The sequence below is a fragment of the Anoplopoma fimbria genome, unplaced genomic scaffold (assembly GCF_027596085.1).
Source record: "Anoplopoma fimbria isolate UVic2021 breed Golden Eagle Sablefish unplaced genomic scaffold, Afim_UVic_2022 Un_contig_10393_pilon_pilon, whole genome shotgun sequence".
Classification (NCBI taxonomy): Eukaryota; Metazoa; Chordata; class Actinopteri; order Perciformes; family Anoplopomatidae; genus Anoplopoma; species Anoplopoma fimbria.
In genome coordinates this window covers 11,112-33,014 of record NW_026549560.1, presented here as the reverse complement: position 1 = coordinate 33,014, position 21,903 = coordinate 11,112, and the positions used below count along the sequence as shown (strand labels likewise).

General features: G+C 45.4%; 2 protein-coding genes and 1 pseudogene across 2 annotated transcripts; 2 read left to right on the top strand and 1 right to left on the bottom strand.

Moving 5' to 3' along the window:
* The first annotated feature begins 523 nt into the window (after positions 1 to 523).
* On the top strand, positions 524 to 5,168 carry LOC129114811 (zinc finger and BTB domain-containing protein 1-like). The gene is given in 4 exon segments (XM_054626720.1): positions 524 to 565; positions 2,340 to 2,518; positions 2,521 to 3,951; positions 3,954 to 5,168. Coding segments are annotated over 3 exon segments (2,049 nt in total). The 5' UTR covers positions 524 to 565; positions 2,340 to 2,343; the 3' UTR covers positions 4,397 to 5,168.
* On the bottom strand, positions 5,160 to 21,028 carry LOC129114810 (myosin-6-like; annotated as a pseudogene).
* LOC129114812 (complement C1q tumor necrosis factor-related protein 3-like) lies at positions 7,695 to 8,897 on the top strand. Its single transcript, XM_054626722.1, has 3 exons — positions 7,695 to 7,914; positions 8,255 to 8,392; positions 8,486 to 8,897. Exons 1-3 carry the CDS (start codon positions 7,740 to 7,742, stop codon positions 8,755 to 8,757), a joined length of 585 nt encoding a protein of 194 aa, XP_054482697.1. The 5' UTR covers positions 7,695 to 7,739; the 3' UTR covers positions 8,758 to 8,897.
* Positions 21,029 to 21,903: the final 875 nt, after the last annotated feature.

Sequence of the window (21,903 nt, the reverse complement as noted above, 5' to 3'; positions counted from 1 at the left end):
ATATAGATATAGATATATAGATATATTTATATATATATATTTATATACAAATATATATATATATATATTTGTATATAAATATATATATATTTATATATATATATTTATATATAAATATATATATCTATATATATAAATATATATATATAGATATATTTATATATATATTTATATATATATATAAATATATATATATTTATATATATATTTATATATAAATATATATCTATATTTATATATCTATATGTATCATGTCGTCTCCTCATTAAACCTCAGAGTGAGACCTCTTTTCGGCCCCTCCCGTCAGACTGCGTTTCATCACGTGACCGTCTGTTAGTCGGCACCTTTATTTTGAAGGCCAACACTTTGACCGGAAGTCTTTTATTTTGCCTTCTTCAGATGACATCACTGAGCTGTGACGAGACAGACTGCGGAAGTTCATCCTCCAGGAGAGAAGAAGAGAAGAAGAAGAAGAAGAAGAAGAGAAGAAGAAGAAGAGAAGAGAAGAGAAGCAGCAGCAGAGAAGAAGAAACAGAGAGCAGCTGCTCCTCGTGTCTTCTGTCCGGTAAACCCGTCCGGTCCCCCGGGACACTCTGTCTGTCTGTCTGTCTGTCTCTCTCTCTGTCTCTCTGTCTCTCTCTCCCTCTCTCTCTCTCTGGGTGCGGGTGGCGGTGCGGGGGTGTCGGGACTGTTGCGGGAGAGATGAGTGAGCGGCGTGCACACCTACCACATCCGGTCAGGTTTCAGAATAAAGGTCGCAGAACCACGAGCTAGAGCAGAGTACAGCTACTTCCGGTGCGGTCGATGCTAACGCTGTTAGCTTCACCATGCTAACGCTGTTAGCTTCACCATGCTAACGCTGTTAGCTTCACGCTGTTAGCTTCACGCTGCTAACGCTGTTAGCTTCACGCTGTTAGCTTCACGATGCTAACGCTGTTAGCTTCACGCTGTTAGCTTCACGATGCTAACGCTGTTAGCTTCACGCTGTTAGCTTCACGATGCTAGCCGCTGTTAGCTTCACGATGCTAGCCGCTGTTAGCTTCACGATGCTAACGCTATTAGCTTCGCGGTCCTGCGGTCCTGCTGGGCGGACGTTGAGCCGAGACCCGCAGAACAGCAGCTACAGTAAAGAGGTTCTATGTTAGAGGTTCTCTCAGTTAGAGGTTCTCTCAGTTAGAGGTTCTCTCAGTTAGAGGTTCTCTCATGTTAGAGGTTCTCTAGAGGTTCTCTCAGTTAGAGGTTCTCTCAGTTAGAGGTTCTCTCATGTTAGAGGTTCTCTAGAGGTTCTCTCATGTTAGAGGTTCTCTCAGTTAGAGGTTCTCTCATGTTAGAGGTTCTCTAGAGGTTCTTTCATGTTGGAGGTTCTCTCATGTTAGAGGTTCTCTCATGTTAGAGGTTCTCTAGAGGTTCTTTCATGTTGGAGGTTCTCTCATGTTAGAGGTTCTCTAGAGGTTCTCTCATGTTAGAGATTCTCTCATGTTAGAGGTTCTCTCATGTTAGAGGTTCTCTCATGTTGGAGGTTCTCTCAGTTAGAGGTTCTCTCATGTTAGAGGTTCTACAGCGAGAACACGAGAACCCTCTGAAAGCTGCGACCCGGTCCCAGCGGCCCGGTCCATGACCCAGAACCGACTGGAACTGTAAAATACTTTGTTAGTACACTAAAAGTACAATATGCACCTCTGAGATGTAGTACAGTAAAAAGTATAATATATATCAGATCTGAGATGTAGTACAGTAAAAAGTATAATATATATCAGATCTGAGATGTAGTACAGTAAAAAGTATAATATATATCAGATCTGAGATGTAGTACAGTAAAAAGTATAATATATATATCAGATCTGAGATGTAGTACAGTAAAAAGTATAATATATATCAGATCTGAGATGTAGTACAGTAAAAAGTATAATATATATCAGATCTGAGATGTAGTACAGTAAAAAGTATAATATATATATATATCAGATCTGAGATGTAGTACAGTAAAAAGTATAATATATATCAGATCTGAGATGTAGTACAGTAAAAAGTATAATATATATATATATCAGATCTGAGAGGATGAAATCCTCATGAAGGTGACATCACGCTGACAGTGTTTCCTTCATCACAAACATCTCAGCTCAAAATAGACATTCACCTTCAGGTCCAATACAATCTAATGTTGGTTAGAAAACAGACCTAAGTTCAGAAAGAACGAGCAACGACACATTGAAACAGATGAAGCAGGAGGAGAGTTAAACTAATGTTCTAATAATCCGTCTCACCTCACTAAACACTCAGGAGACCTCAGAGCAGAATGGAATGCGGCCGTCTAATGACTCCTCTGTTGTCTGCAGGGCGATGGCGAGGCCGAGCCACAGCGATCACGTCCTCCAGCAGCTCAACAACCAGCGGGAGTGGGGCTTCCTGTGCGACTGCCTCATCGCCATCGGAGACATCTACTTCCGGGCGCACAAGGCTGTGCTGGCGGCCTGCAGCTCCTACTTCCGGATGATGTTCATTCGGGACCAGCAGGGGCGGGGCGTCTGGACCTCAGCAACATGCAGATCAGCGCCGAGTGCTTCGACCTCATCCTGCAGCTCATGTACCTGGGTCGTATCGTGGTGGGGAGCTACGAGTTCGAGGAGCTCAAGGCCTCCATGGCGTACCTGCAGATGTACTACATCCCCGACTCGCTGGAGGATCTCAGGGACATCAGGAGCTCCAACCTCACCCCGTCGTCTTCAGCCTCCACCGCGTCCAGTTCCTCCACCGGTCTCACCGGCGGGAAGATGATGTTTGGAGTCCGGATGTACGAGCAGCAGAGGCCCGCTGCACCGGAGGCGGAGCATTTACCAAAAGCAGCCAGCAGCACCGCCGGGCGCCCGGATGTCCCAGCGAGCATCAGCAGACCAGCGGCGGCGGCGGAGGAGGTGGTGACTCCTCTGATAGCGGCTCCTCCTGTGGTGGACAGACTAGTCGATCAGCCGTGCGACTTGAGAAAGAGGCCCAGTGGCAGGAGTTCTGCGCTCAAAGACCGTCCTCGATTCGGCCGTACTTACACCTGCGACGACTGCGGCTTTGTCTTCAGCTGCGAGAAACTTTTAATCGAACACATCCTGACCTGCACCAACCGGAAGGCCTTTCACCAGCCGAGAGGCAACGCCGAAGGGGACAACGACTCCAGCAAAGCCGAGAGCTCCGCCTCCGAGAGCACAGAGGAACACAGGGTCATCTGTAAAGGTGAGGATGAGTGGCCCGAAGCCAAGGCCGACTCCGAGCTCGCCATCAGGTCAGCGGCCAGCGGGACGGACGGCGAGCCCGGGATGACCAGGATCATCTCCATCAAGAGGGAACCGGAAGAAGGCGTATTCCCTGAGATAGAGGTGGTCCGGGTCGGTGACCGCGGCAACAGAGACTGTAGAGCACGTTTCAGCGACGCCATGCGTAAAGAACTGCAGAGGGAGAAAGCTGGATCAGATCACGACCCGGAGCCCGGCGTCTCGGGTCTGGAACACAGCAGCGAGCCCTTTGAAGGCCACATGTCCAGCAGTGAAGAATCAGGGATCCCTGCCAAGCTCCGTAAGGTCAAAGAGGAGAAGCAGGAGGCCGACTGCGCCCCCTGTGAACTGTGCGGTGCTCTGCTGACGGACGAGGACAAGTCGGCCCACTACCTGTCCAACCACATGGGTCACATCTGTGCCTGTGGTAGGTGTGGCCAGGTGCTGATTAAAGGCCGCCAGCTCCAGGAGCACGCGGAACGCTGTGGCGAATCCCAAGGCGGCGAGTCGGACTCCCACGGGGAGGACGAGACGTCGCTGCTGGAGGAGCCGCAGGGGATGGAGGAGGGCCTGCTGGAGGCCGCCGACCTGGCCTGCCCTCACTGCGGCATGCTGTTCCAGAACGAGAGCTTGGCGCTGGAGCACGCCTTGTCCTGCCACGACCAGGAGCTGTTCCGCCCGGCGCTGCTGGGGAGGCCGGCGAGCTGGACCACCGACGCAAACACTTCTGCAGCATCTGCGGCAAAGGTTTCTACCAGCGCTGCCACCTGCGTGAGCACTACACCGTCCACACCAAGGAGAAGCAGTTCACTTGTCAGACCTGCGGGAAGCAGTTCCTGCGTGAGCGGCAGCTCCGGCTGCACACCGACATGCACAAAGGCATGGCGCGCTACGTCTGCCCGGTCTGCGACCAGGGAACCTTCCTCAAACACGACCACGTCCGCCACATGATCTCACACCTGTCGGCCGGGGAAACCATCTGCCAGGTGTGCTTCCAGATCTTCCCCGGCGGAGAGCAGTTGGAGAAACACATGGACGTCCACCTGTACATCTGCGGCGTCTGCGGAGAGAAGTTCCGTCTCCGTAAAGACATGAGGAGCCACTATAACTCCAAGCACACCAAGAGACTATAGGAACCGCTGTCAGTCTGGTCCTAAAGAAAGCCATAAATGTGAGAACAAACGAATGCACTTGAACACCAAAAAGACAATCTGCACTTTTAACATATATATGCATAACCGAAGCAGGCGTTCACACTGCGAGCAGCGTGGCTCATTATTGGTCGCTCCGTTATGACCCAGATGTGTCTGCAGCTTCACAGCTTTCAATCAGGTTCATGAGGTTATTCTTTCTGGTAAAAGCCTGAATCTACTTCTAGCTAGTAGCTAACCCGCTAACTAGCTAACCAGCTAACGAGATGTATATAAGTATTAATATTTATGAAGGAGCTGGGGGTTTATATTCAGGATGATCTTTACATTATGCTTGTTTTCAGAGTCTGAAATGGTTCTTAAAGTCCAAAAACCCAAAGAAGTAAATCTAGAGACGCTGTGATTGGACGAGTCGGAACCAGTCACCCAATAGTTAATAGTTGACTAATGTTCTGTAACTGACCCGTTAATCAACACTCTGTTTTAGCACTAGGAGGCACCAAAGTGGAGTTTTCAGATGAACTTCATCTTCTGGACTTTCATGTTTCCTTCTTTGTGACTGTTTCTCACAGAGTGAGCTCTGAACCAATCAGAGCCGGCGCTTCGTCAGGGAACCAATCGAACACTTGTGTTTGTTTAAGACGTCCACATGGAGCGCCAGAGAAGACGTTCTTCATGTTCTAGTTATTGATCACTATCATTGATCACTAGTTATTGATCACTATCATTGATTGATCACTAGTTATTGATCACTATCATTCATTGATCACTATCATTGATCACTATCATTGATTGATCACTAGTTATTGATTACTATCATTGATCACTAGTTATTGATCACTATCATTGATTGATCACTAGTTATTGATCACTAGTTATTGATCACTAGTTATTGATCACTATCATTGATCACTAGTTATTGATCACTATCATTGATTGATCACTAGTTATTGATCACTATCATTGATCACTAGTTATTGATCACTATCATTGATTGATCACTAGTTATTGATCACTAGTTATTGATCACTATCATTGATTGATCACTAGTTATTGATCACTAGTTATTGATCACACTGCTTCCTTCAGTTATTGATCGCCTGTCGTTAACTGTGTTCGCTGTGCTCGGTGCCTTTACTGTGACGGTGGTGAACACTAGTGGCAGTGCATCCTCTGTCCTCTTCACAGTGGTGCATGCTGGGGGATGGAGGTCCGACTGTGGAAACACTAGAGGTCAGCTCGTAGGAACCACTCAGCCGGACCGTTTGGACTTAAGGGGCCTTTTCAAACCTGCGTTCTGAGTCTGGTTGGTTTTCCTCCTCGGTTTGATCCACTTCTGGATCGATCAAAACCACCACACAGACCCGTAACAGGAAGTGGTCTTAGTTCAGCAAAAAAATAATCTGGAGATCCGAACTCCAAATCAGGGTCTGACTCGGACTACAAACGTAGTTTGTTTCCTTCTTCCTGTGTTTTCAGAAACCTCTAAGCAACTCGGCCTAAAGCCTCTTGGTTGGTTTTAAATGTTTCCTGAGTGAAAGGAACCAAACCCTGTACTGAGATCAGAACCCGGTCTGGTTTGAAAAGGTCCTCGGTTCTCGTAGGTTCCTCTGTGATGAGTCTGTTGCCTTATGATTCATGTAAAGATGTTTTTCACTGCTGTTTTCTGTTTGCTTCACAAAACCACAAATGTTCACAAACCTGAGTGACTCTGAAGAGACGGAGGACTCAAACTGAACCAGCTGGAACCGGACCGGACATTTCAAACCCCCCAGAAACCCCTTCAGAACAAGAACCAGTTAAAGTGGACAAAACCCTTTTTAGATGGACAGGAACTAGTGATGAGCCAACGCCAAGACCGCTATGTCCATGTTTTTACTTCCACCCCAACAACAACCACAACAACCACAGAGGGGTAAACACGCGCAGACGGCCGGTCCGTCCTGCTGCTGCTCACATTCTGGGTCATAACAACCAGAACCCACCAACAAAAGAACCACCTGACAGTTAAGATCATTGATAAGATCTATAATCAGGATAAATGATTTAACAAAACAATGGAAATACTTTTAATAAAACGTATTCTCTGTTCAGATTCATCAGACTGTTCTTAACCAGAACTGAACCGGCTGAAACCACTTCAGAACTAACCGTCAGAAAGACCCAGTTATTCCAGAACCAGAATGAACCGTCTTAAACCCCCCCCCAAAACCAGTTCAGACCCAACAGACCAACATCTTAATGGTTAAGGTCCAGTTCAGACCCAACTCTGTGATCAGTAGAAACCAGTTTGATCGAAGGGCACTTTGACCAACAAACGCATTCAGAACCAGATCAGAACCAGTAGGAGGTTTATAGATTGTTTAAACTAGATCACAGAACCAGTCTGTACCAGTTCAGACGTTCCTCCTCCGGTTCAGTTCTGACTGGAACCAGTTTCAAACCGTGATGAAGTTCTGCTGTTGGACTGATGGAACATATCTTCTAGTCTGGTGATGAAGTACCCGTTAAAGGTCAAAGGTCACTTTAGTGATGTCATCAGCTGTTCCTCGTCTTCATGGTTCTGCAGGTTCTGCAGCTTTTCACTCATGTTCACTCTGAAGCTCCTAATAAACCAAGTCAAGTTCTGTTTGAGAACAAACCTGTTTCCTCCTGGTGTTATTATTATTATATTATTATTGTCATTGTTATTTTTTGCTGTGAGTGTTTTATTTTGGAGGGACTCACCTGGCGTGTTCACATCACCTGAGAGTTAAATTGTTTTACAAACCGTTAACTTGAGACGATGTTTCTTCAATGATGGTTCACCTGGTACACCTGTCTCACCTGTCTGCCCTCATATACGCCGTCCTGGTCCTCTGAACTAAATGAGCTCTTCCTCACAGGTGAGAGGAACATTTGACTGACGTCAAGTTGTTCTAACCACCAGTGGTAGCTGGTTCCACCTGGTTCCTCCTGGTTGTGGTGTTTTAATAAAGTCTCCTTTGGGGACAAAAATACGTAAATCTTTTTAAAGCCTGCCGGGTTAAAATAAATGTCAATAAATCAGAGTAGGAGATTACAATGATCCAGAAACCTGGTTCAGCTGATGGACCTCCATGTATTTATCTCCTGATCTGATTTAAAGGTTTTTAAGCTGCAGCTCTCTGGTGGATTAATGTTTAGTCTGACTTTGTCCTCAGAGGAACCAGAGAGGTGAATCAATCATTTTGTGTTTGATGAAAGAACAAACAAACATGTTGTTCAGGTAAAAGTCCATTTTAAAGTTCAATATATTTGGAGTTGGTTGTGTCTTCAGTCCAGAGCTTTCAGAACAACAGACAACATGGTCTCCAGATGGGTCCTGGTCCTGGTGCTGGTCTTTGCTGCAGTCGGGGCTCAGAGCCCGGGTTTCTCAGGGTTCTTTGATAACCCGGAGAAAACAGAAGAAGAAGACATGACAGTCCTGATGCAGCGGCTGATGGCCAGAGTGGACAAACTGGAGCGAGAAGAAGAGAGAGGTCAGTAGGAACACGCCGAAACCATGGCAACGTGTTTCTAATGTGGGTTATTATGGGATGGAAGACGCCTGAGACGAGAACCGCGTCGCCATGGCGTTTACAGTCAGCGGCTCACGTTACCTCGGTCCTAGAAAGAGGGAGTTTGTTGTCATCTGCATTGGTTAGCATGGGTTAGCATGTGTTAGAATGGATTAGCATGGGTTAGCATGTGTTAGAATGGGTTAGCATGTGTTAGAATGGATTAGCATGGGTTAGCATGTGTTAGAACGGGTTAGAATGTGTCAGCGTGCGTTAGCATGTGTTAGCATGTGTCAGCATGTTCAGTTCACTGGGTCTGCAGCTAAAGCTCAGGTGGCGTTCTCGGCGGCCCTCGTCGACGTTGAGCAGTGGACCCATCAGGGCCCGTTTGACGCCGAGACCACGCTGCAGTTCAAGAAGGTGACGACAAACATCGGCAGCGCCTACGACAACAACACAGGTAGGACTCACCTGTCACACAGGTAGGACTCACCTGTCACACAGTTTGATGTCTGTCTGTCTCCTGGGTCCTGACGCTGACTCTCCATTACAGGCGTCTTCACGGTGCCCGTCAAGGGACTCTACTACATCCACTTCACCGGCTGCGTTGGAGAATCGGGGTCCCTGAACGCAGCGCTGATGAAGAACGGGATGAACATGTTCGCCATCTACGACACCAGGGGCGTCCACGGCAGCGCGTCCAACGGCATGGCGCTGGTCCTGGAGGCCGGGGACCGGCTGTCCGTCACCCTCTGGGCCCAGCAGAGCATCTTCGACCAGACCAGACTCAGCACCTTCAGCGGCTTCCTGGTCTTCCCCATGTAGGAGGAGACCACCGGGTCCAGGTCCTGAACCCAGAAACCGGTCCAGAGGTCCTGCTGAACCACTTAGGATGTGGTCCACGACGTAGTCCGTCAGTCATCAGTTTGACTCTCCACAATAAAATGTACCTGTAGCAACTAAAATGTGCAAATGTATCATTTCTTTAGTTCATCTTTTCACCTTTTATTTTGAAATGTTGGGCAGTTTGTTTACTTCTCATCAGGGTGTGAAGTAAACAAACTGCTGTAATGAGTCTCTTCCTTCCTGCGTTGAGATTCACAGACAGTCCCTGAACTCCACACGATCACAAACTCTCACACCTTCTTTACTGGATCTAAAAGGTTTTATTCACTTCTTCTGCTTTAGAGTTACATTTCGGTCCAGAGGTCCTGCTGAACCACGTAGGATGTGGTCCACGACGTAGTCCGTCAGTCATCAGTTTGACTCTCCACAATAAAATGTACCTGTAGCAACTGTAGTGTATTTTATCATATTCTGCTATACCTTGTTGTAATGAGGCCATGAAGTTGTTGCATGCTGTGTGATGTTGACCAGTCAGGGTTCTTAAGAGCTGCCCTGATAATGACCTCATGACCAACGTATGGGATGACAACCTTGTTTATAGTGATGTTTACACAGACGAAGAGTCCAGCTACTCAGGAACGTATTTCAAAAAGTGTAAGTTTCACGGTGTCTGAATGATGTATTTACTGCTCAACATGTGTTTTGCCTTTGTGCACATTGAAGGGATGCACAACACAGACATACAGTGCTGTGAAAAAGTATTTGCCCCTTCCTGGTTTCTTATTGTTTTGCATATTTGTCACACTTAAATGTTTCCGATCATCAAACAAATTTTAATATTAGACAAAGATAACCTGAGTAAATACAAAATGCAGTTTTTAAATGATGATTTCATTTATTAAGGGAGAAAAGCTATCCAAACCTACCTGCCCCTATGTGAAAAAGTAATTATCCCCCCTTGATAAATCATGAATGAACTGTGATTAACCACGTTTTTTGGAAAGCTGAGTTAAATTTCACTAGCTACACCCAGGCCTGATTACTGCCAGACCTGTTGAATCAAGAAATCACTTAAACAGAACCTGTCTGACAAAGTGAAGCAGGCTAAAGATCTCAAAAAGCAACACATCATGCCGATCTAAAGAAATTCAAGAACAGATGAGAAACAAAGTAATTGGCATGTATCAGTCTGGAAAGGGTTACAAAGCCATTTCTAAGGCTTTGGGACTCCAGCGAACCACGGTGAGAGCCATTATCCACAAATGGAGAAGACTTGGAACAGTGGTGAAGCTTCCCAGGAGGCCGCCGACCAAAATGACTCCATGAGCCCATCGACGACTCATCCAGGAGGTCATAAAGACCCCAGAACAACATCTAAAGAGCTGCAGGCCTCACTGGCCTCAGGTAAGGTCAGTGTTCATGATTCAACAATAAGAAAGAGACCGGGCAAAAATGGCATCCATGGGAGAGTTCCAAGGCGAACGCCACTGCCGACCAAAGAACACAAAGGCTCGTCTCACATTTGCCAAAAAACATCTTGATGATCCCCAAGACTTTTGTGGACTGACCAGACAAAAGTTGAACTTTTTGAAGGTGTGCGTCCCGTTACATCAGGCGTAAAACTAACCCAGCATTTCATAAAACCAACATCCTACCAACAGTCAAACATGGTGCTGGTAGTGTGACGTCTGGGGCTGCTTTGCAGCTTCAGGACCTGGACGACTCGCCATAATTGATGGAACCATGAATTCTGCTCTCTACAGGAAATCCTGAAGGAGGATGTCCTGCCATCAGTTCGTGACCTCAAACTCAAGCCACTTGGGTTATGCAGCAGGACAATGATCCGAAACACACCAGCAAGTCCACCTCTGAATGGCTCAAAAAAAACCAAGATGAAGGTTTTGGAGAGGCCTAGTCAAAGTCCGGACTTAAATCCGATTGAGATGCTGTGGCAGGACCTCAAACAAGCCGTTTATTAGGTTTAGGGGCAATTACTTTTTCACATAGGGGCAGGTAGGTTTGGATAGCTTTTCTCCCTTAATAAATGAAATCATCATTTAAAAACTGCATTTTGTATTTACATTACATTACATTACATTACATTACAGTCATTTAGCAGACGCTTTACTTGGGTTATCTTTGTCTAATATTTAAATATTTAAATTTGTTTGATGATCTGAAACATTTAAGTTTGACAAATATGCAAAACAAAAAAAATCAGGAAGGGGCAAATAGTTTTTCACAGCACTGTCAGTCCAGCCTGAAGGATGGACGTCTGTGGGGATGACTTCTGATGCACTGATTCAATAAAGAAATAGTTGAAACTGCATCAGCGGACCTGGACGTCTTCCTTCATCCTTTGACATCAAGCTAGTTACTACACTACTAACCTGTGCAAATGTATCATTAGTTCATCTTTTCACCTTTTATTTTGAAATGTTGGGCAGTTTGTTTACTTCTCATCAGGGTGTGAAGTAAACAAACTGCTGTAATGAGTCTCTTCCTTCCTGCGTTGAGATTCACAGACAGTCCCTGAACTCCACACGGTCACAAACTCTCACACCTTCTTTACTGGATCTAAAAGGTTTTATTCACTTCTTCTGCTTTAGAGTTACATTTCAGAGTAAGAGCTTTGACTAAAACTGATCTATACTGATCTATACTGATCAATACTGATCAATACTGATCTATACTGATCAATACTGATCTATACTGAACTATACTGAACATACTGATCTATACTGATCTATACTGAACTATACTGAACATACTGATCTATACTGAACTATACTGAACATACTGATCTATACTGATCTATACTGAACTATACTGATCTATACCGATCTATACTGATCTATACTGATCTATACTGATCAATACTGATCTATACTGATCTATACTGATCTATACTGATCTATACTGAACTATACTGATCTATACTGATCTATACTGATCTATACTGATCAATACTGATCTATACTGATCTATACTGATCTATACTGATCTATACTGAACTATACTGATCTATACTGATCTATACTGAACTATACTGAACTATACTGATCTATACTGAGGGGGGGTGCTGGTCCTGGTCTGGTCTGGGACTCGTCCTGGTCTGGTCCTGGTCTGGTCCTGGTCTGGTCCTGGTCTGGTCCTGGTCCTGGTCCTGGTCTGGTCCTGGTCCTGGTCCTGGTCTGAGACTCTGGTGAACGTAACAGAACTCATCTCTATGCTGGATTCACATGATACATAAAGTCTCATTTTATTTTGAAAGGGTCACCAGTACCCGTCCCTGAGCTGGTCCGGGTCCGGGTCCGGGTCCGGGTCCGGTGTGTCGGCAGGTTGGACGGGTCCTCCGCGGTCACAGAGGGGGGCTCGGTGGGGGTCCGGGTCGGTCCGGAGGTCTGCCGGGCCCCGGGAGGGTCTCCCTCCGACCCGGACCCGTCAGTCACACACCTGCTCATGTCCGAGGGGGTCCGGGTCGGTCCGGGTCCGGTGGAGGTCCGGTCCGGTCCGGTCCGGTGGGGTCCGGTCCGGTCCGGTGGGGGTCCGGTCCGGTCCGGGTCTCCAGAGGAGGCCGTAGTAGACCCCCAGCAGCCCGGCGGACAGGGACACGGACAGCAGGTAGACCAGCACGGTACCGAGCCGAACGAGCCTCCGGTCCGCTGCGTCCCGCATGGTCAGGACCGGGTCAGGACCGGGTCAGGACCGTCTGGACCGGGTCAGGACCGGGTCTGGACCGTCTGGACCGTCTGGAGGACACTGATCCGGGTCCTGAATGTCTGAGGTCAGTCTCAGCCGGAGAGCAGCGCAGAGTCCCGGTCCCGGTCCTCCTCATCTGGACTCATCTGGACTCATCTGGACTTCAGAATAAAAGCCTCGTGTTTAGTATTGAAAACACTTTTTAGCTCCAAATGTTTGTTTTTTACTTTAAGATGAAAACTTAAAGTATATTTAATATATCATTGAATGTTATTTAATGTAATTTAATATTATTTAATGTTATTGAATGTAATTTAATATTATTTAATATTATTTAATGTACTTTAATGTAATTGAATGTTATTTAATATTATTTACTGTTATTTATTGTTATTTAATGTAATTTAATGTTATTTAATGTTATTTAATGTTATTTATTGTTATTTAATATTATTTAATGTTATTTAATGTGATTTAATGTGATTTAATGTTATTTAATGTTATTTATTGTTATTTAATGTTATTTATTGTTATTTAATATTATTTAATGTTATTTAATGTGATTTAATGTGATTTAATGTTATTTAATGTTATTTATTGTTATTTAATGTTATTTAATGTGATTTAATGTGATTTAATATTATTTACTGTTATTTATTGTTATTTAATGTGATTTAATGTTATTTAATGTTATTTAATGTTATTTATTGTTATTTAATATTATTTAATGTTATTTAATGTAATTTAATGGACAGTTCATAAACATCGCTTTTATTTTGGAATTTCTCAGAAACCTGGAAAACAGCTGTCAGGTTCATCACATCTTTCCAAACAAAATGAATTATTTAATATTGGAAATGTTCCATATGAATGAATAAATGTGCTAATATTTAATGGACATTTTTGATTTATTACAACACGTTTAAGAACGATATATTTTAAATATTCTCATATTCTGTACATACGTTTTACTGCGTTATGAGAAGACAGCTCATGAAAATAACATTTAACTTAAAGTTAACTTTATGTGAAGACGGAAGTTTATTTTGAAAAGACAATAATTAATTTAATTAATGTAATGAGTGGACTAAAGGGACCGAGATCAATCAATCAATCAATCAATCAATCAATCAATCAATCAATCAATCAATCAATCAATCAATCAATCAATCCTCATTAGTAAATGTTGGACACGTCGTGTGGACCGATGAAAGCAGATTGATGGTGTTTTTATATTTCTATTGCTGAACTTATATGAACATATATTTGCTGCTCGTCTCCCAAAGGACCCAAAGGACACAAGGAGACAGGAAGAGGACACAAGGAGACAGGAAGAGGACACAAGGAGACAGGAAGAGGACAGGAAGCACAAGGAGACAGGAAGAGGACACAAGGAGACAGGAAGAGGACACAAGGAGACAGGAAGAGGACACTTAGTCAGTGGACGTCTCCTCTCTGAAGCTAATGAGCAAACAAAGAGACGATGAGATCTGAAGGTCCATCAACGAGTTTTATGTTGAAAAGACGACGGAACAAACAGATCAATAAGTTCATATTCATCACGTTTTATAATATTCTGATTCATTAAATCACAGTTCAGAGTTTTACTGTATATATTTATATATATACATATATATACATATATATGTATATATATATATGTATATACATATATATATACACATATGTATATGTATATATACATATATATATATATATATATATATATATATATATATATGTATATACATATATATATACATATATATATATATATATATATATATATATATATATATATATATATATATATATATATATATATATATATATATATATATATATATATATATATATATATATATATATATACATATATATATATATATATATATATGTATATATACATATATATATACATATATGTATATATATATATATATATATATATATATATATATATACATATATATACATATATATATACATATATATATATATATATGTATATATACATATATATATACATATATGTATATATATGTATATATATGTATATATATATATATATATATACATATATATATACATATATGTATATATATATATACATTTTCCTGTTGGCTCCTCCGTGGTTCCTCTTCAGTAGCTCGAGTCACACAGGATCAGGATCACCTGTCAATCAAAACACATTCACTTACTATTAGGAGAAGAGACAACCTGAATAATATAATATAATATAAAGATAAATATAATATAATATAATATAATATAAAGATAAATATAATATAATATGGGATGTTTAACTTCGTAGCTCTAAGATTATAATACTCATTAATACTAATAATGAATAGATCTGTTTTAATCAATAAAAATACAATATTTTATTTCCTTATCATTTGAATTGTGTGTTTTTATGGAGAAATAAAAACACTATAAAATACTATAACAAAGTAAAAGTATAACGTTTAGTATTTTTGATGGTTTACTGACTTCAGACTACCAAACGGAATTTCGTTGTATCACTACAATGACAATAAAAAACCTCTTATCTTTATCTCTTCACAGCGTTGTGTGTGTGGACCAGCTGCTATAATCAAATAACAAATGTAAAGGCTCAGGTTTCATCATGTGACTGAAGAGAGGAGGTCACATGATGAAACCTGATCATCAAGTGACCTCCTGTCTTTAGTTCTGTGTTCTTTCTTGTTGATGACCTCACACACCTGTGCTGCTGGGCTCTGAGGTTCTCCTCACTCATCCAGGTTCTTCTTGGAGGATCCGTCCCGGGTCTTCGCCCTCAGCTTGTTCACCTGAGACTCGGCGATGTCGGCCCTCTCCTCCGCCTCCTCCAGCTCGTGCTGCAGCTTGCGTAGTTTGGCCAGGTTGGTGTTTGCTCCCTCCTCCGCCTCCTCGGCTGCACGTTTGTACAACTTGACCTTCAGCTGAAGCTTGTCCACCAGGTCCTGGATGCGGGCCATGTTCTTGCGGTCCTCCTCGGTCTGGTAGGTGAGCTCCTTGATGCGGCGTTCGTACTTGCGGACCCCTTGATGGACTCTGCTCCCCTTCTCTGCTCCGCCTCCAGCTCGTTCTCCAGGTCTTTGATGCGGGACTCCAGTTTCTGGAGCTGCTTCTTGCCGCCCTTCATGGCGATCTGCTCGGCCTCGTCCAGGCGGTGCTGCAGGTCTTTGATGGTCTGCTCCATGTTCTTCTTCATGCGCTCCAGATGGGCGCTGGTGTCCTGCTCCTTCTTCAGCTCCTCGGCCATCATGGCTGCATCCGTGATGGCCTTCTTGGCCTTCTCCTCAGCGTTGCGGTTCTCCTGTATGGCCTCCTCCATCTCGTTCTGCATCTGCATGAGGTCTGCTTCGTGCTTCTTCTTCTGGTTGATCAGGCTGGTGTTCTGGGAGTGAAGGAGCTGCATCCGCTCCGTCGCCTCCGTCAGCTCCTGTTCGGCCAGTTTGCGACTTCGTTCCGTCTGCTCAAGGCCGGCCCTCAGGTCCTCCAGCTCGGCCTGGATCAGGTTATTCCTGCGCTCCAGGAGAGCAATGTTCTCTCTCAGGTCGTCGTTTCCATGCTGTGCGTCGTCCAGCTGCAGCTGAGAGTCCTTCAGGAACGCCTGGAGGCTCTTGAGCTGCTTCTGGGCGTCGGCGGCCTGCCTGTTGGCTTGGCTGAGCTGGATCTCCATCTCGTTGAGGTCGCCTTCCATCTTCTTCTTGACCCTCAGGGCCTCATTGCGGCTCCTGGTTTCAGACTCCAGCGAAGACTGAAGCGACTCGAGCATCCGCTGGTAGTTCCTCTTTGCTTGCTCCATTTCCTCGTCTTTCTCAGCCAACTTGCGCTCCATGTCGGCCTTCACCTGGTTGAACTCCAGCTGGGTTCGGAGGATCTTGCTCTCTTCGTGCTCCAGAGAACCTTCTGCCTCCTCCAGTGCTGACTGGAGCTCAGCCTTTTCCTGCTCCAGCTGCTTCCGAATCTTCTCCAGCTCATGAGCACTCCTGCCGCCTTCCCCCAGCTGGTCACTGAGGTCGGAAATCTCCTCTTGGAGGTTCTTGTTCTCTCTCTTCATGGTCTCAAGTTGATCCACAGACTCCTCATAGGCGTTCCTCAGTTTGAAGAGTTCAGTGCTCAGAGACCGAGATTCCTTTTGGGAGGCCTCCAGCTCACATTGCGACTCCTCAAACTTTTGCTTCCACTCTGCCATGACTTTGTCAAAGGCCCTTTGCTTCTTGTCCAGGACTGCAGACGCTGCATTGGATTTCTCAAGGTCCAGCATCAGGTCTTCGATTTCATTTTGGAGGCGGTGCTTGGTCTTCTCGAGGGATGAACACTTTGCATTCACTGCCTCTGTGGCCTCCTCGGCTTCCTGCAGTCTTTGAACCAGCTTCTTCTTTGCTTCCTCCAGTTCCTCTGTTCGCTGGATTCCATCTGTTTCGTATTTGGTCCTCCATGCTGAGACCTCGGTGTTGGATTTGGACAGAGCTCTCTGCAGCTCAGCCTTGGCCTCCTGCTCCTCTTCAAACTGCTCTCGGAGCAGGTCACAGTCGTGGCGAGCAGATTGCACGGCGTGGGCGAGGGCGTTCTTTGCCTTCACTTCCTCCTCCAGCTGTCTGCGTAGATCTTCTACCTGCTGGTTGTATGAGTTCTTCCCTCTGGTCAGCTGTGAAATCAGACACTCCTTCTCCTCCAGCTGACGGCCAAACTCCCCGTTCTCCGTGAGCAGCTTGGCCCTCTGGGTAGTGAGGTCATTGACGGAGCGCTGACACTCCTCATATCTGCTCTTGTACTCGTTCATGTTGTCTTCCATTGTACGGCACATCTTCTCAATGTTTGACTTGGCCTTCACTACACTCTCCATGTTAGAAGACAAGTCATCCAGCTCCAGCTTCAGCTCGCTCTTTTCCTTCTCCAGCTTCTGCTTCACCCGCTGCAGGTTGTCGATCTGTTCGCCCAGTTCAGCGACGCTGTCGGCGTGTTTCTTCCTCAGGGCGGCAGCCGTGGCTTCGTGTTGGAGCGTTGATTCCTCGAGCTCCCTACGCAGCTTCTGAAACTCAGCATCTCTCTTTTTGTTCATCTCCACCTGTGCTGAGGTTGCTCCACCCGCCTCCTCCAGGCGCTCGCTGATGTCCTCCAGCTCGCGGGAAAGATCGGATCGCTGCTTCTCAACTTTGGCCCGGGCGGCCCGCTCAGCATCCAGCTCCTCTTCCAGCTCCTCGATTCTCGCTTGGTTTTCTTTCAGCTTCTTCTGGAGCTGAACTGAAGCAACCTGCTCGTCTTCTAGTCTTGAATTTATTTGGACAATCTCAAAATCTTTTTTTTGAGTTTCTCCTCCAGCTGTTGCTTATCGTTTTCTACGTCCATCAAACTCTCCTGAGTCAGTTTCAGGTCTCCTTCGAACTTCCTCTTTGAGCGCTCGAGGTCCATCCTGAGTTTCTTCTCCTGCTCCAACGAGCCCTCCAGATCATCCACCTGTTGCTCCAACTTAACTTTGGCTTTGGTTAAGCTATTGGCTTTGTCTTCTTCACTCTGAAGGTCATCCAGTGTCTGCTGGTGAGCCTCCTGTAGTGCCTTCTTCTCTTTGGTGAGCTTCATGATGTTTTCATCCTGGGAAGCCATCTCCTCCGTCAGGTTTTTCACCTTGTTCTCTGTGGCGTGTTTCTCTTTCTCGACCTTTGCCAAAGTCAGCTCCAGATCATCTATATCTTTCTTCAACTCTGAGCATTCGTCCTCAAGCTTCCGTTTCTTAGCTGTGAGATCAGCATTCATCTCCTCCTCATCTTCCAGTCTCTCTGTCATCTCTTTCTGCTTGGCCTCCAGCTGAATCTTGCTCTTTATAAGCTGTTCACAGCGTTCTTCGGCGTCTGTCAGTGTATCCTGTTCAGATTGAATGTGAAGAGTCAGATCGTTCTTCTCTTGGAGAAGAGTCACGATTTTCTCCTCTAGTTCTTTCCGTCTTGTTTCTGATTTCTCCAGAGCTTCTTTCAGCTTGTTGAACTCGTCCTTCATGTTGGCCATCTCCTTCTCAGACTCGGCGCTCTTCAGCAGTGGTTTGATCTTGAAGAAGAGCTTCATCCAGGGCCAGTTTTTTACACCCAGAAAGAGCGAAGGTTCCACTGGATGACCGTCAGGGCATCTCTGCGTTCCACTAGCTTTGAAAACTCTTCCCTCATAAGGATTGCCCGGGCATTAGCCTGGATCCGGGTGATGATTCGAGAGAGTTGCTCATCACGCATCTCCTCCAGTGTCCCCAACAGACCGGCTTTGAAGAAGACCTTGGTGTGACCAAACCGGTACTGAGTGTGGTCGATGTCCAGTGATCCCAGCAGCTTCTCTGCACTCTTTTTGCAGTCAATGAACTGGCCTTCAGGGATGGCGGAGGCATTCAGAATCCTGTACCGTTGTTTGAAGTCGCCATAGAGCACCCTGTTTGGGAAACCCTTCCTGCAGATCCTGATGCCTTCCAGGACACCGTTACAGCGCAGCTGGTGCATCACCAGGCAGTTATCCATGGCCCCTGGAGTTTTCTTCTCATTAGGAATCAGACAGCGGACGAAGTGGGGATGTGTGGTTTTCAGGTTGTTCATCAGCTTGTTCAGGTTTTCCCTGTGAAGTGCCGACACAGTCTGGAACGAGGAACCTTTCTTCTTGGCTCCTTTGCCGCTTGCTTTGTCCCCGCCATCAGTTCCTGAAAAGCTTGAAAACAGCAGACTGAGCAGCTTCACAGATGATTTCTGGTAAAGACCAATCACAGTTTCATTCAGGGGTCTTTATTTTTGACCAACCAGTTGCTGATGTTGTAGTCCACCGTGCCGGCATAGTGAACCAGGGCAAAATGAGCCTCTGCTTTCCCCTTTGCAGCCCTCGGCTTCTCAAACATCTTGTTCTTTCCCAGGTGATTGTCATAGAGCTTGGACTTGAAGGTCTGGTCACTGGCTTTGGGAAACATGCATTCCTCCTCCAGAATGGACAGGATGCCCAGCGGCTTCTCAATGAGGTCAATACAAGCTTGTAAGTCCATCCCAAAGTCAATGAACTCCCAATCAATGCCTTCTTTCTTGTACTCTTCTTGTTCCAGAACGAACATGTGATGGTTGAAAAACTGTTGCAGTTTCTCGTTGGTGTAGTTGATGCACAGCTGCTCAAAAGTGTTGTAATCAAAGATCTCGAATCCAGCGATATCCAGAACTCCTATGAAGTACTGACGGTGCTGTTTTGTGTCCAGGGAGTGGTTGATCCTCACCACCATCCAGTTGAACATCTTTTCATACACTGACTTAGCCAGAGCCCCGAGGGAGTAGTAGACTTGGTCCACACTTTGGCCTTTGGTGACATATTCATTTCCGACCTTGACTCTGGGATGACACAGCCCCTTGATGAGGTCGGCAGAGTTCAGCCCATCAGGTAAGCGATTTATCAGCAGCCTCCGTCCCGTCCGGCTCCGCCTGCTCCTCACGCTGCTTCTGTTTGAACCTCATGTTGCCATAGTGCATGATGGCTCCTGTCATTTTATAGATGCCCATCTTCTCCTCTGGGGTGAAGCCGAGCACATCGAAGGCGCTGTCGGTGGCCAGCAGCTCATCCGAGTCATTGATGGAGGCGACCGTCACCTCTCCTTGGGAGATGTAGGAGTAGTCGTAGGGGTTGTTGGTGATCAGCAGCATGTCCAGCAGCTCTGGCTTCTGATTGGACAGGATCTGGTAGAAGATGTGGTAGTTCCTCTCAGCCTTGAGCTGGAAGGTGCACCGTGACTTCTCCAGCAGGTACGTCTCGACGTCAGCAGACGACAGCTTCCCGCTCGTACCGAAGTGAATTCGGATGAATTTTCCAAAGCGAGACGAGTTGTCGTTTCTCAGCGTTTTGGCATTGCCGAAAGCCTCCAGCGGGGGTTGGCCTGGATGATCTGGTCCTCCAGGGTCCCCTTGCTAGGGTCTCTTTTGGCTCCGCTGACTGCCGCGATGCTGGCAAAGTACTGGATGACCCTCTTGGTGTTCACAGTCTTCCCGGCTCCGGATTCTCCGGTGATGAGGACGGACTGGTTCTCCCGGTCAGTCAGCATGTACTGGTAGGCGTTATCAGAGATGGAGAAGATGTGAGGAGGAGCCTCGGTCCTCTTCTTCCCCCTGTAAGCTGACACCACCTCTGAATCGTAGACAGGAAGCCACTTGTAGGGGTTGACGGTGACGCAGAAGAGCCCAGAGTAGGTGTAGATCATCCAGGCGGCGTAGCGCTCTTTGAGGTTAAACAGCACGGCGGGCTCATGGAGGAACGTGAACATCGCCATATCTTCAATCTTATCAAACTTTGGCGGGTTCTGGGGGTGGACGTCAAGCTCCTTCGCGGTTACCGTTGTTCCATCCTCCTTCTTCACCGTCACCATTCCTCCGTCTTTGCTCTGGATCTGTCCCTTCATATATTCCACTTTATCGTCCACCACGAAGCACTCTGTCTTGATGTCGAACGCTCTGGTCTGGGCTTCCAGGCGCTCCTTGTCTGACTTCCTCAAGAAAGGAGCCGCCTTCCCGAACTCGGCCATCAGAGCGTCACCCATGGTGCAGCGGCGAGGTTCACGGCCGTCAGAAGAGAGTCGATCCAAGAAGAAGGAAGAAGTGTTTGTGTCTCTGATGCAGAGCGGACCTTTATAAAGACGCCCTGAGCACCAAATTAGGAAATAACTGCTGAGAGAATGAAGAGAGAACCCATGAGGGCAGAGTCAGGACCTTTGGCTGTTAGAGTCCATTTTAGGAAAAGGACGGATTCTTTTCTTATCTGGTCGCTGATAGAGACTCCGGACACCTCTCCATTTAGACTTCTACTGCAGCTCATCTTCAGTTTACTCTGCAGTGGTATCATTAATCTACTGCTGTTTGAGGCCCATTTCAATTTTACTTTATTGGTCACTGCTTATATTTAAACAATCCTTCATATCTGGTTCTGTTTGGCTGAGAAAGTAGATCCAGAAAAGATTTATTAATCATTGAAATAAAGGAAAATGGAAGTAACGAGTGGTTGATCTAAGAAGAACTTAATGATTTTATTCTTTATTCAAATCTTATTTTTTGACAGTTTGACAAATATTATCAGGAAGCTCTTTGGTTGTCAGCTTATGATATATTTCTGATCATTTTGATCAATGCATATTTAAATCTGTAAAGAAAATCATTCCAGCGGTTTCTTCAACATTAAAAACTCACAAAACTTTATTTTAAAAGTTAGTTATTGTGCTGAAGTTTCCTTGTTTCCGTTTCTGTCTTTAACTACAACATCCAACATTAATTAACCTCCGACTGTAATGATGAGCAGACCAATATTTGTCTATATTAGTATCACACAGTAATTTCATTTCATTAATTTAATTTAATTTAATTTAATTTAACAGCAGATCTCTAAAAGGCTCCAAACATCCCACATGTGGAACCTCTTCAG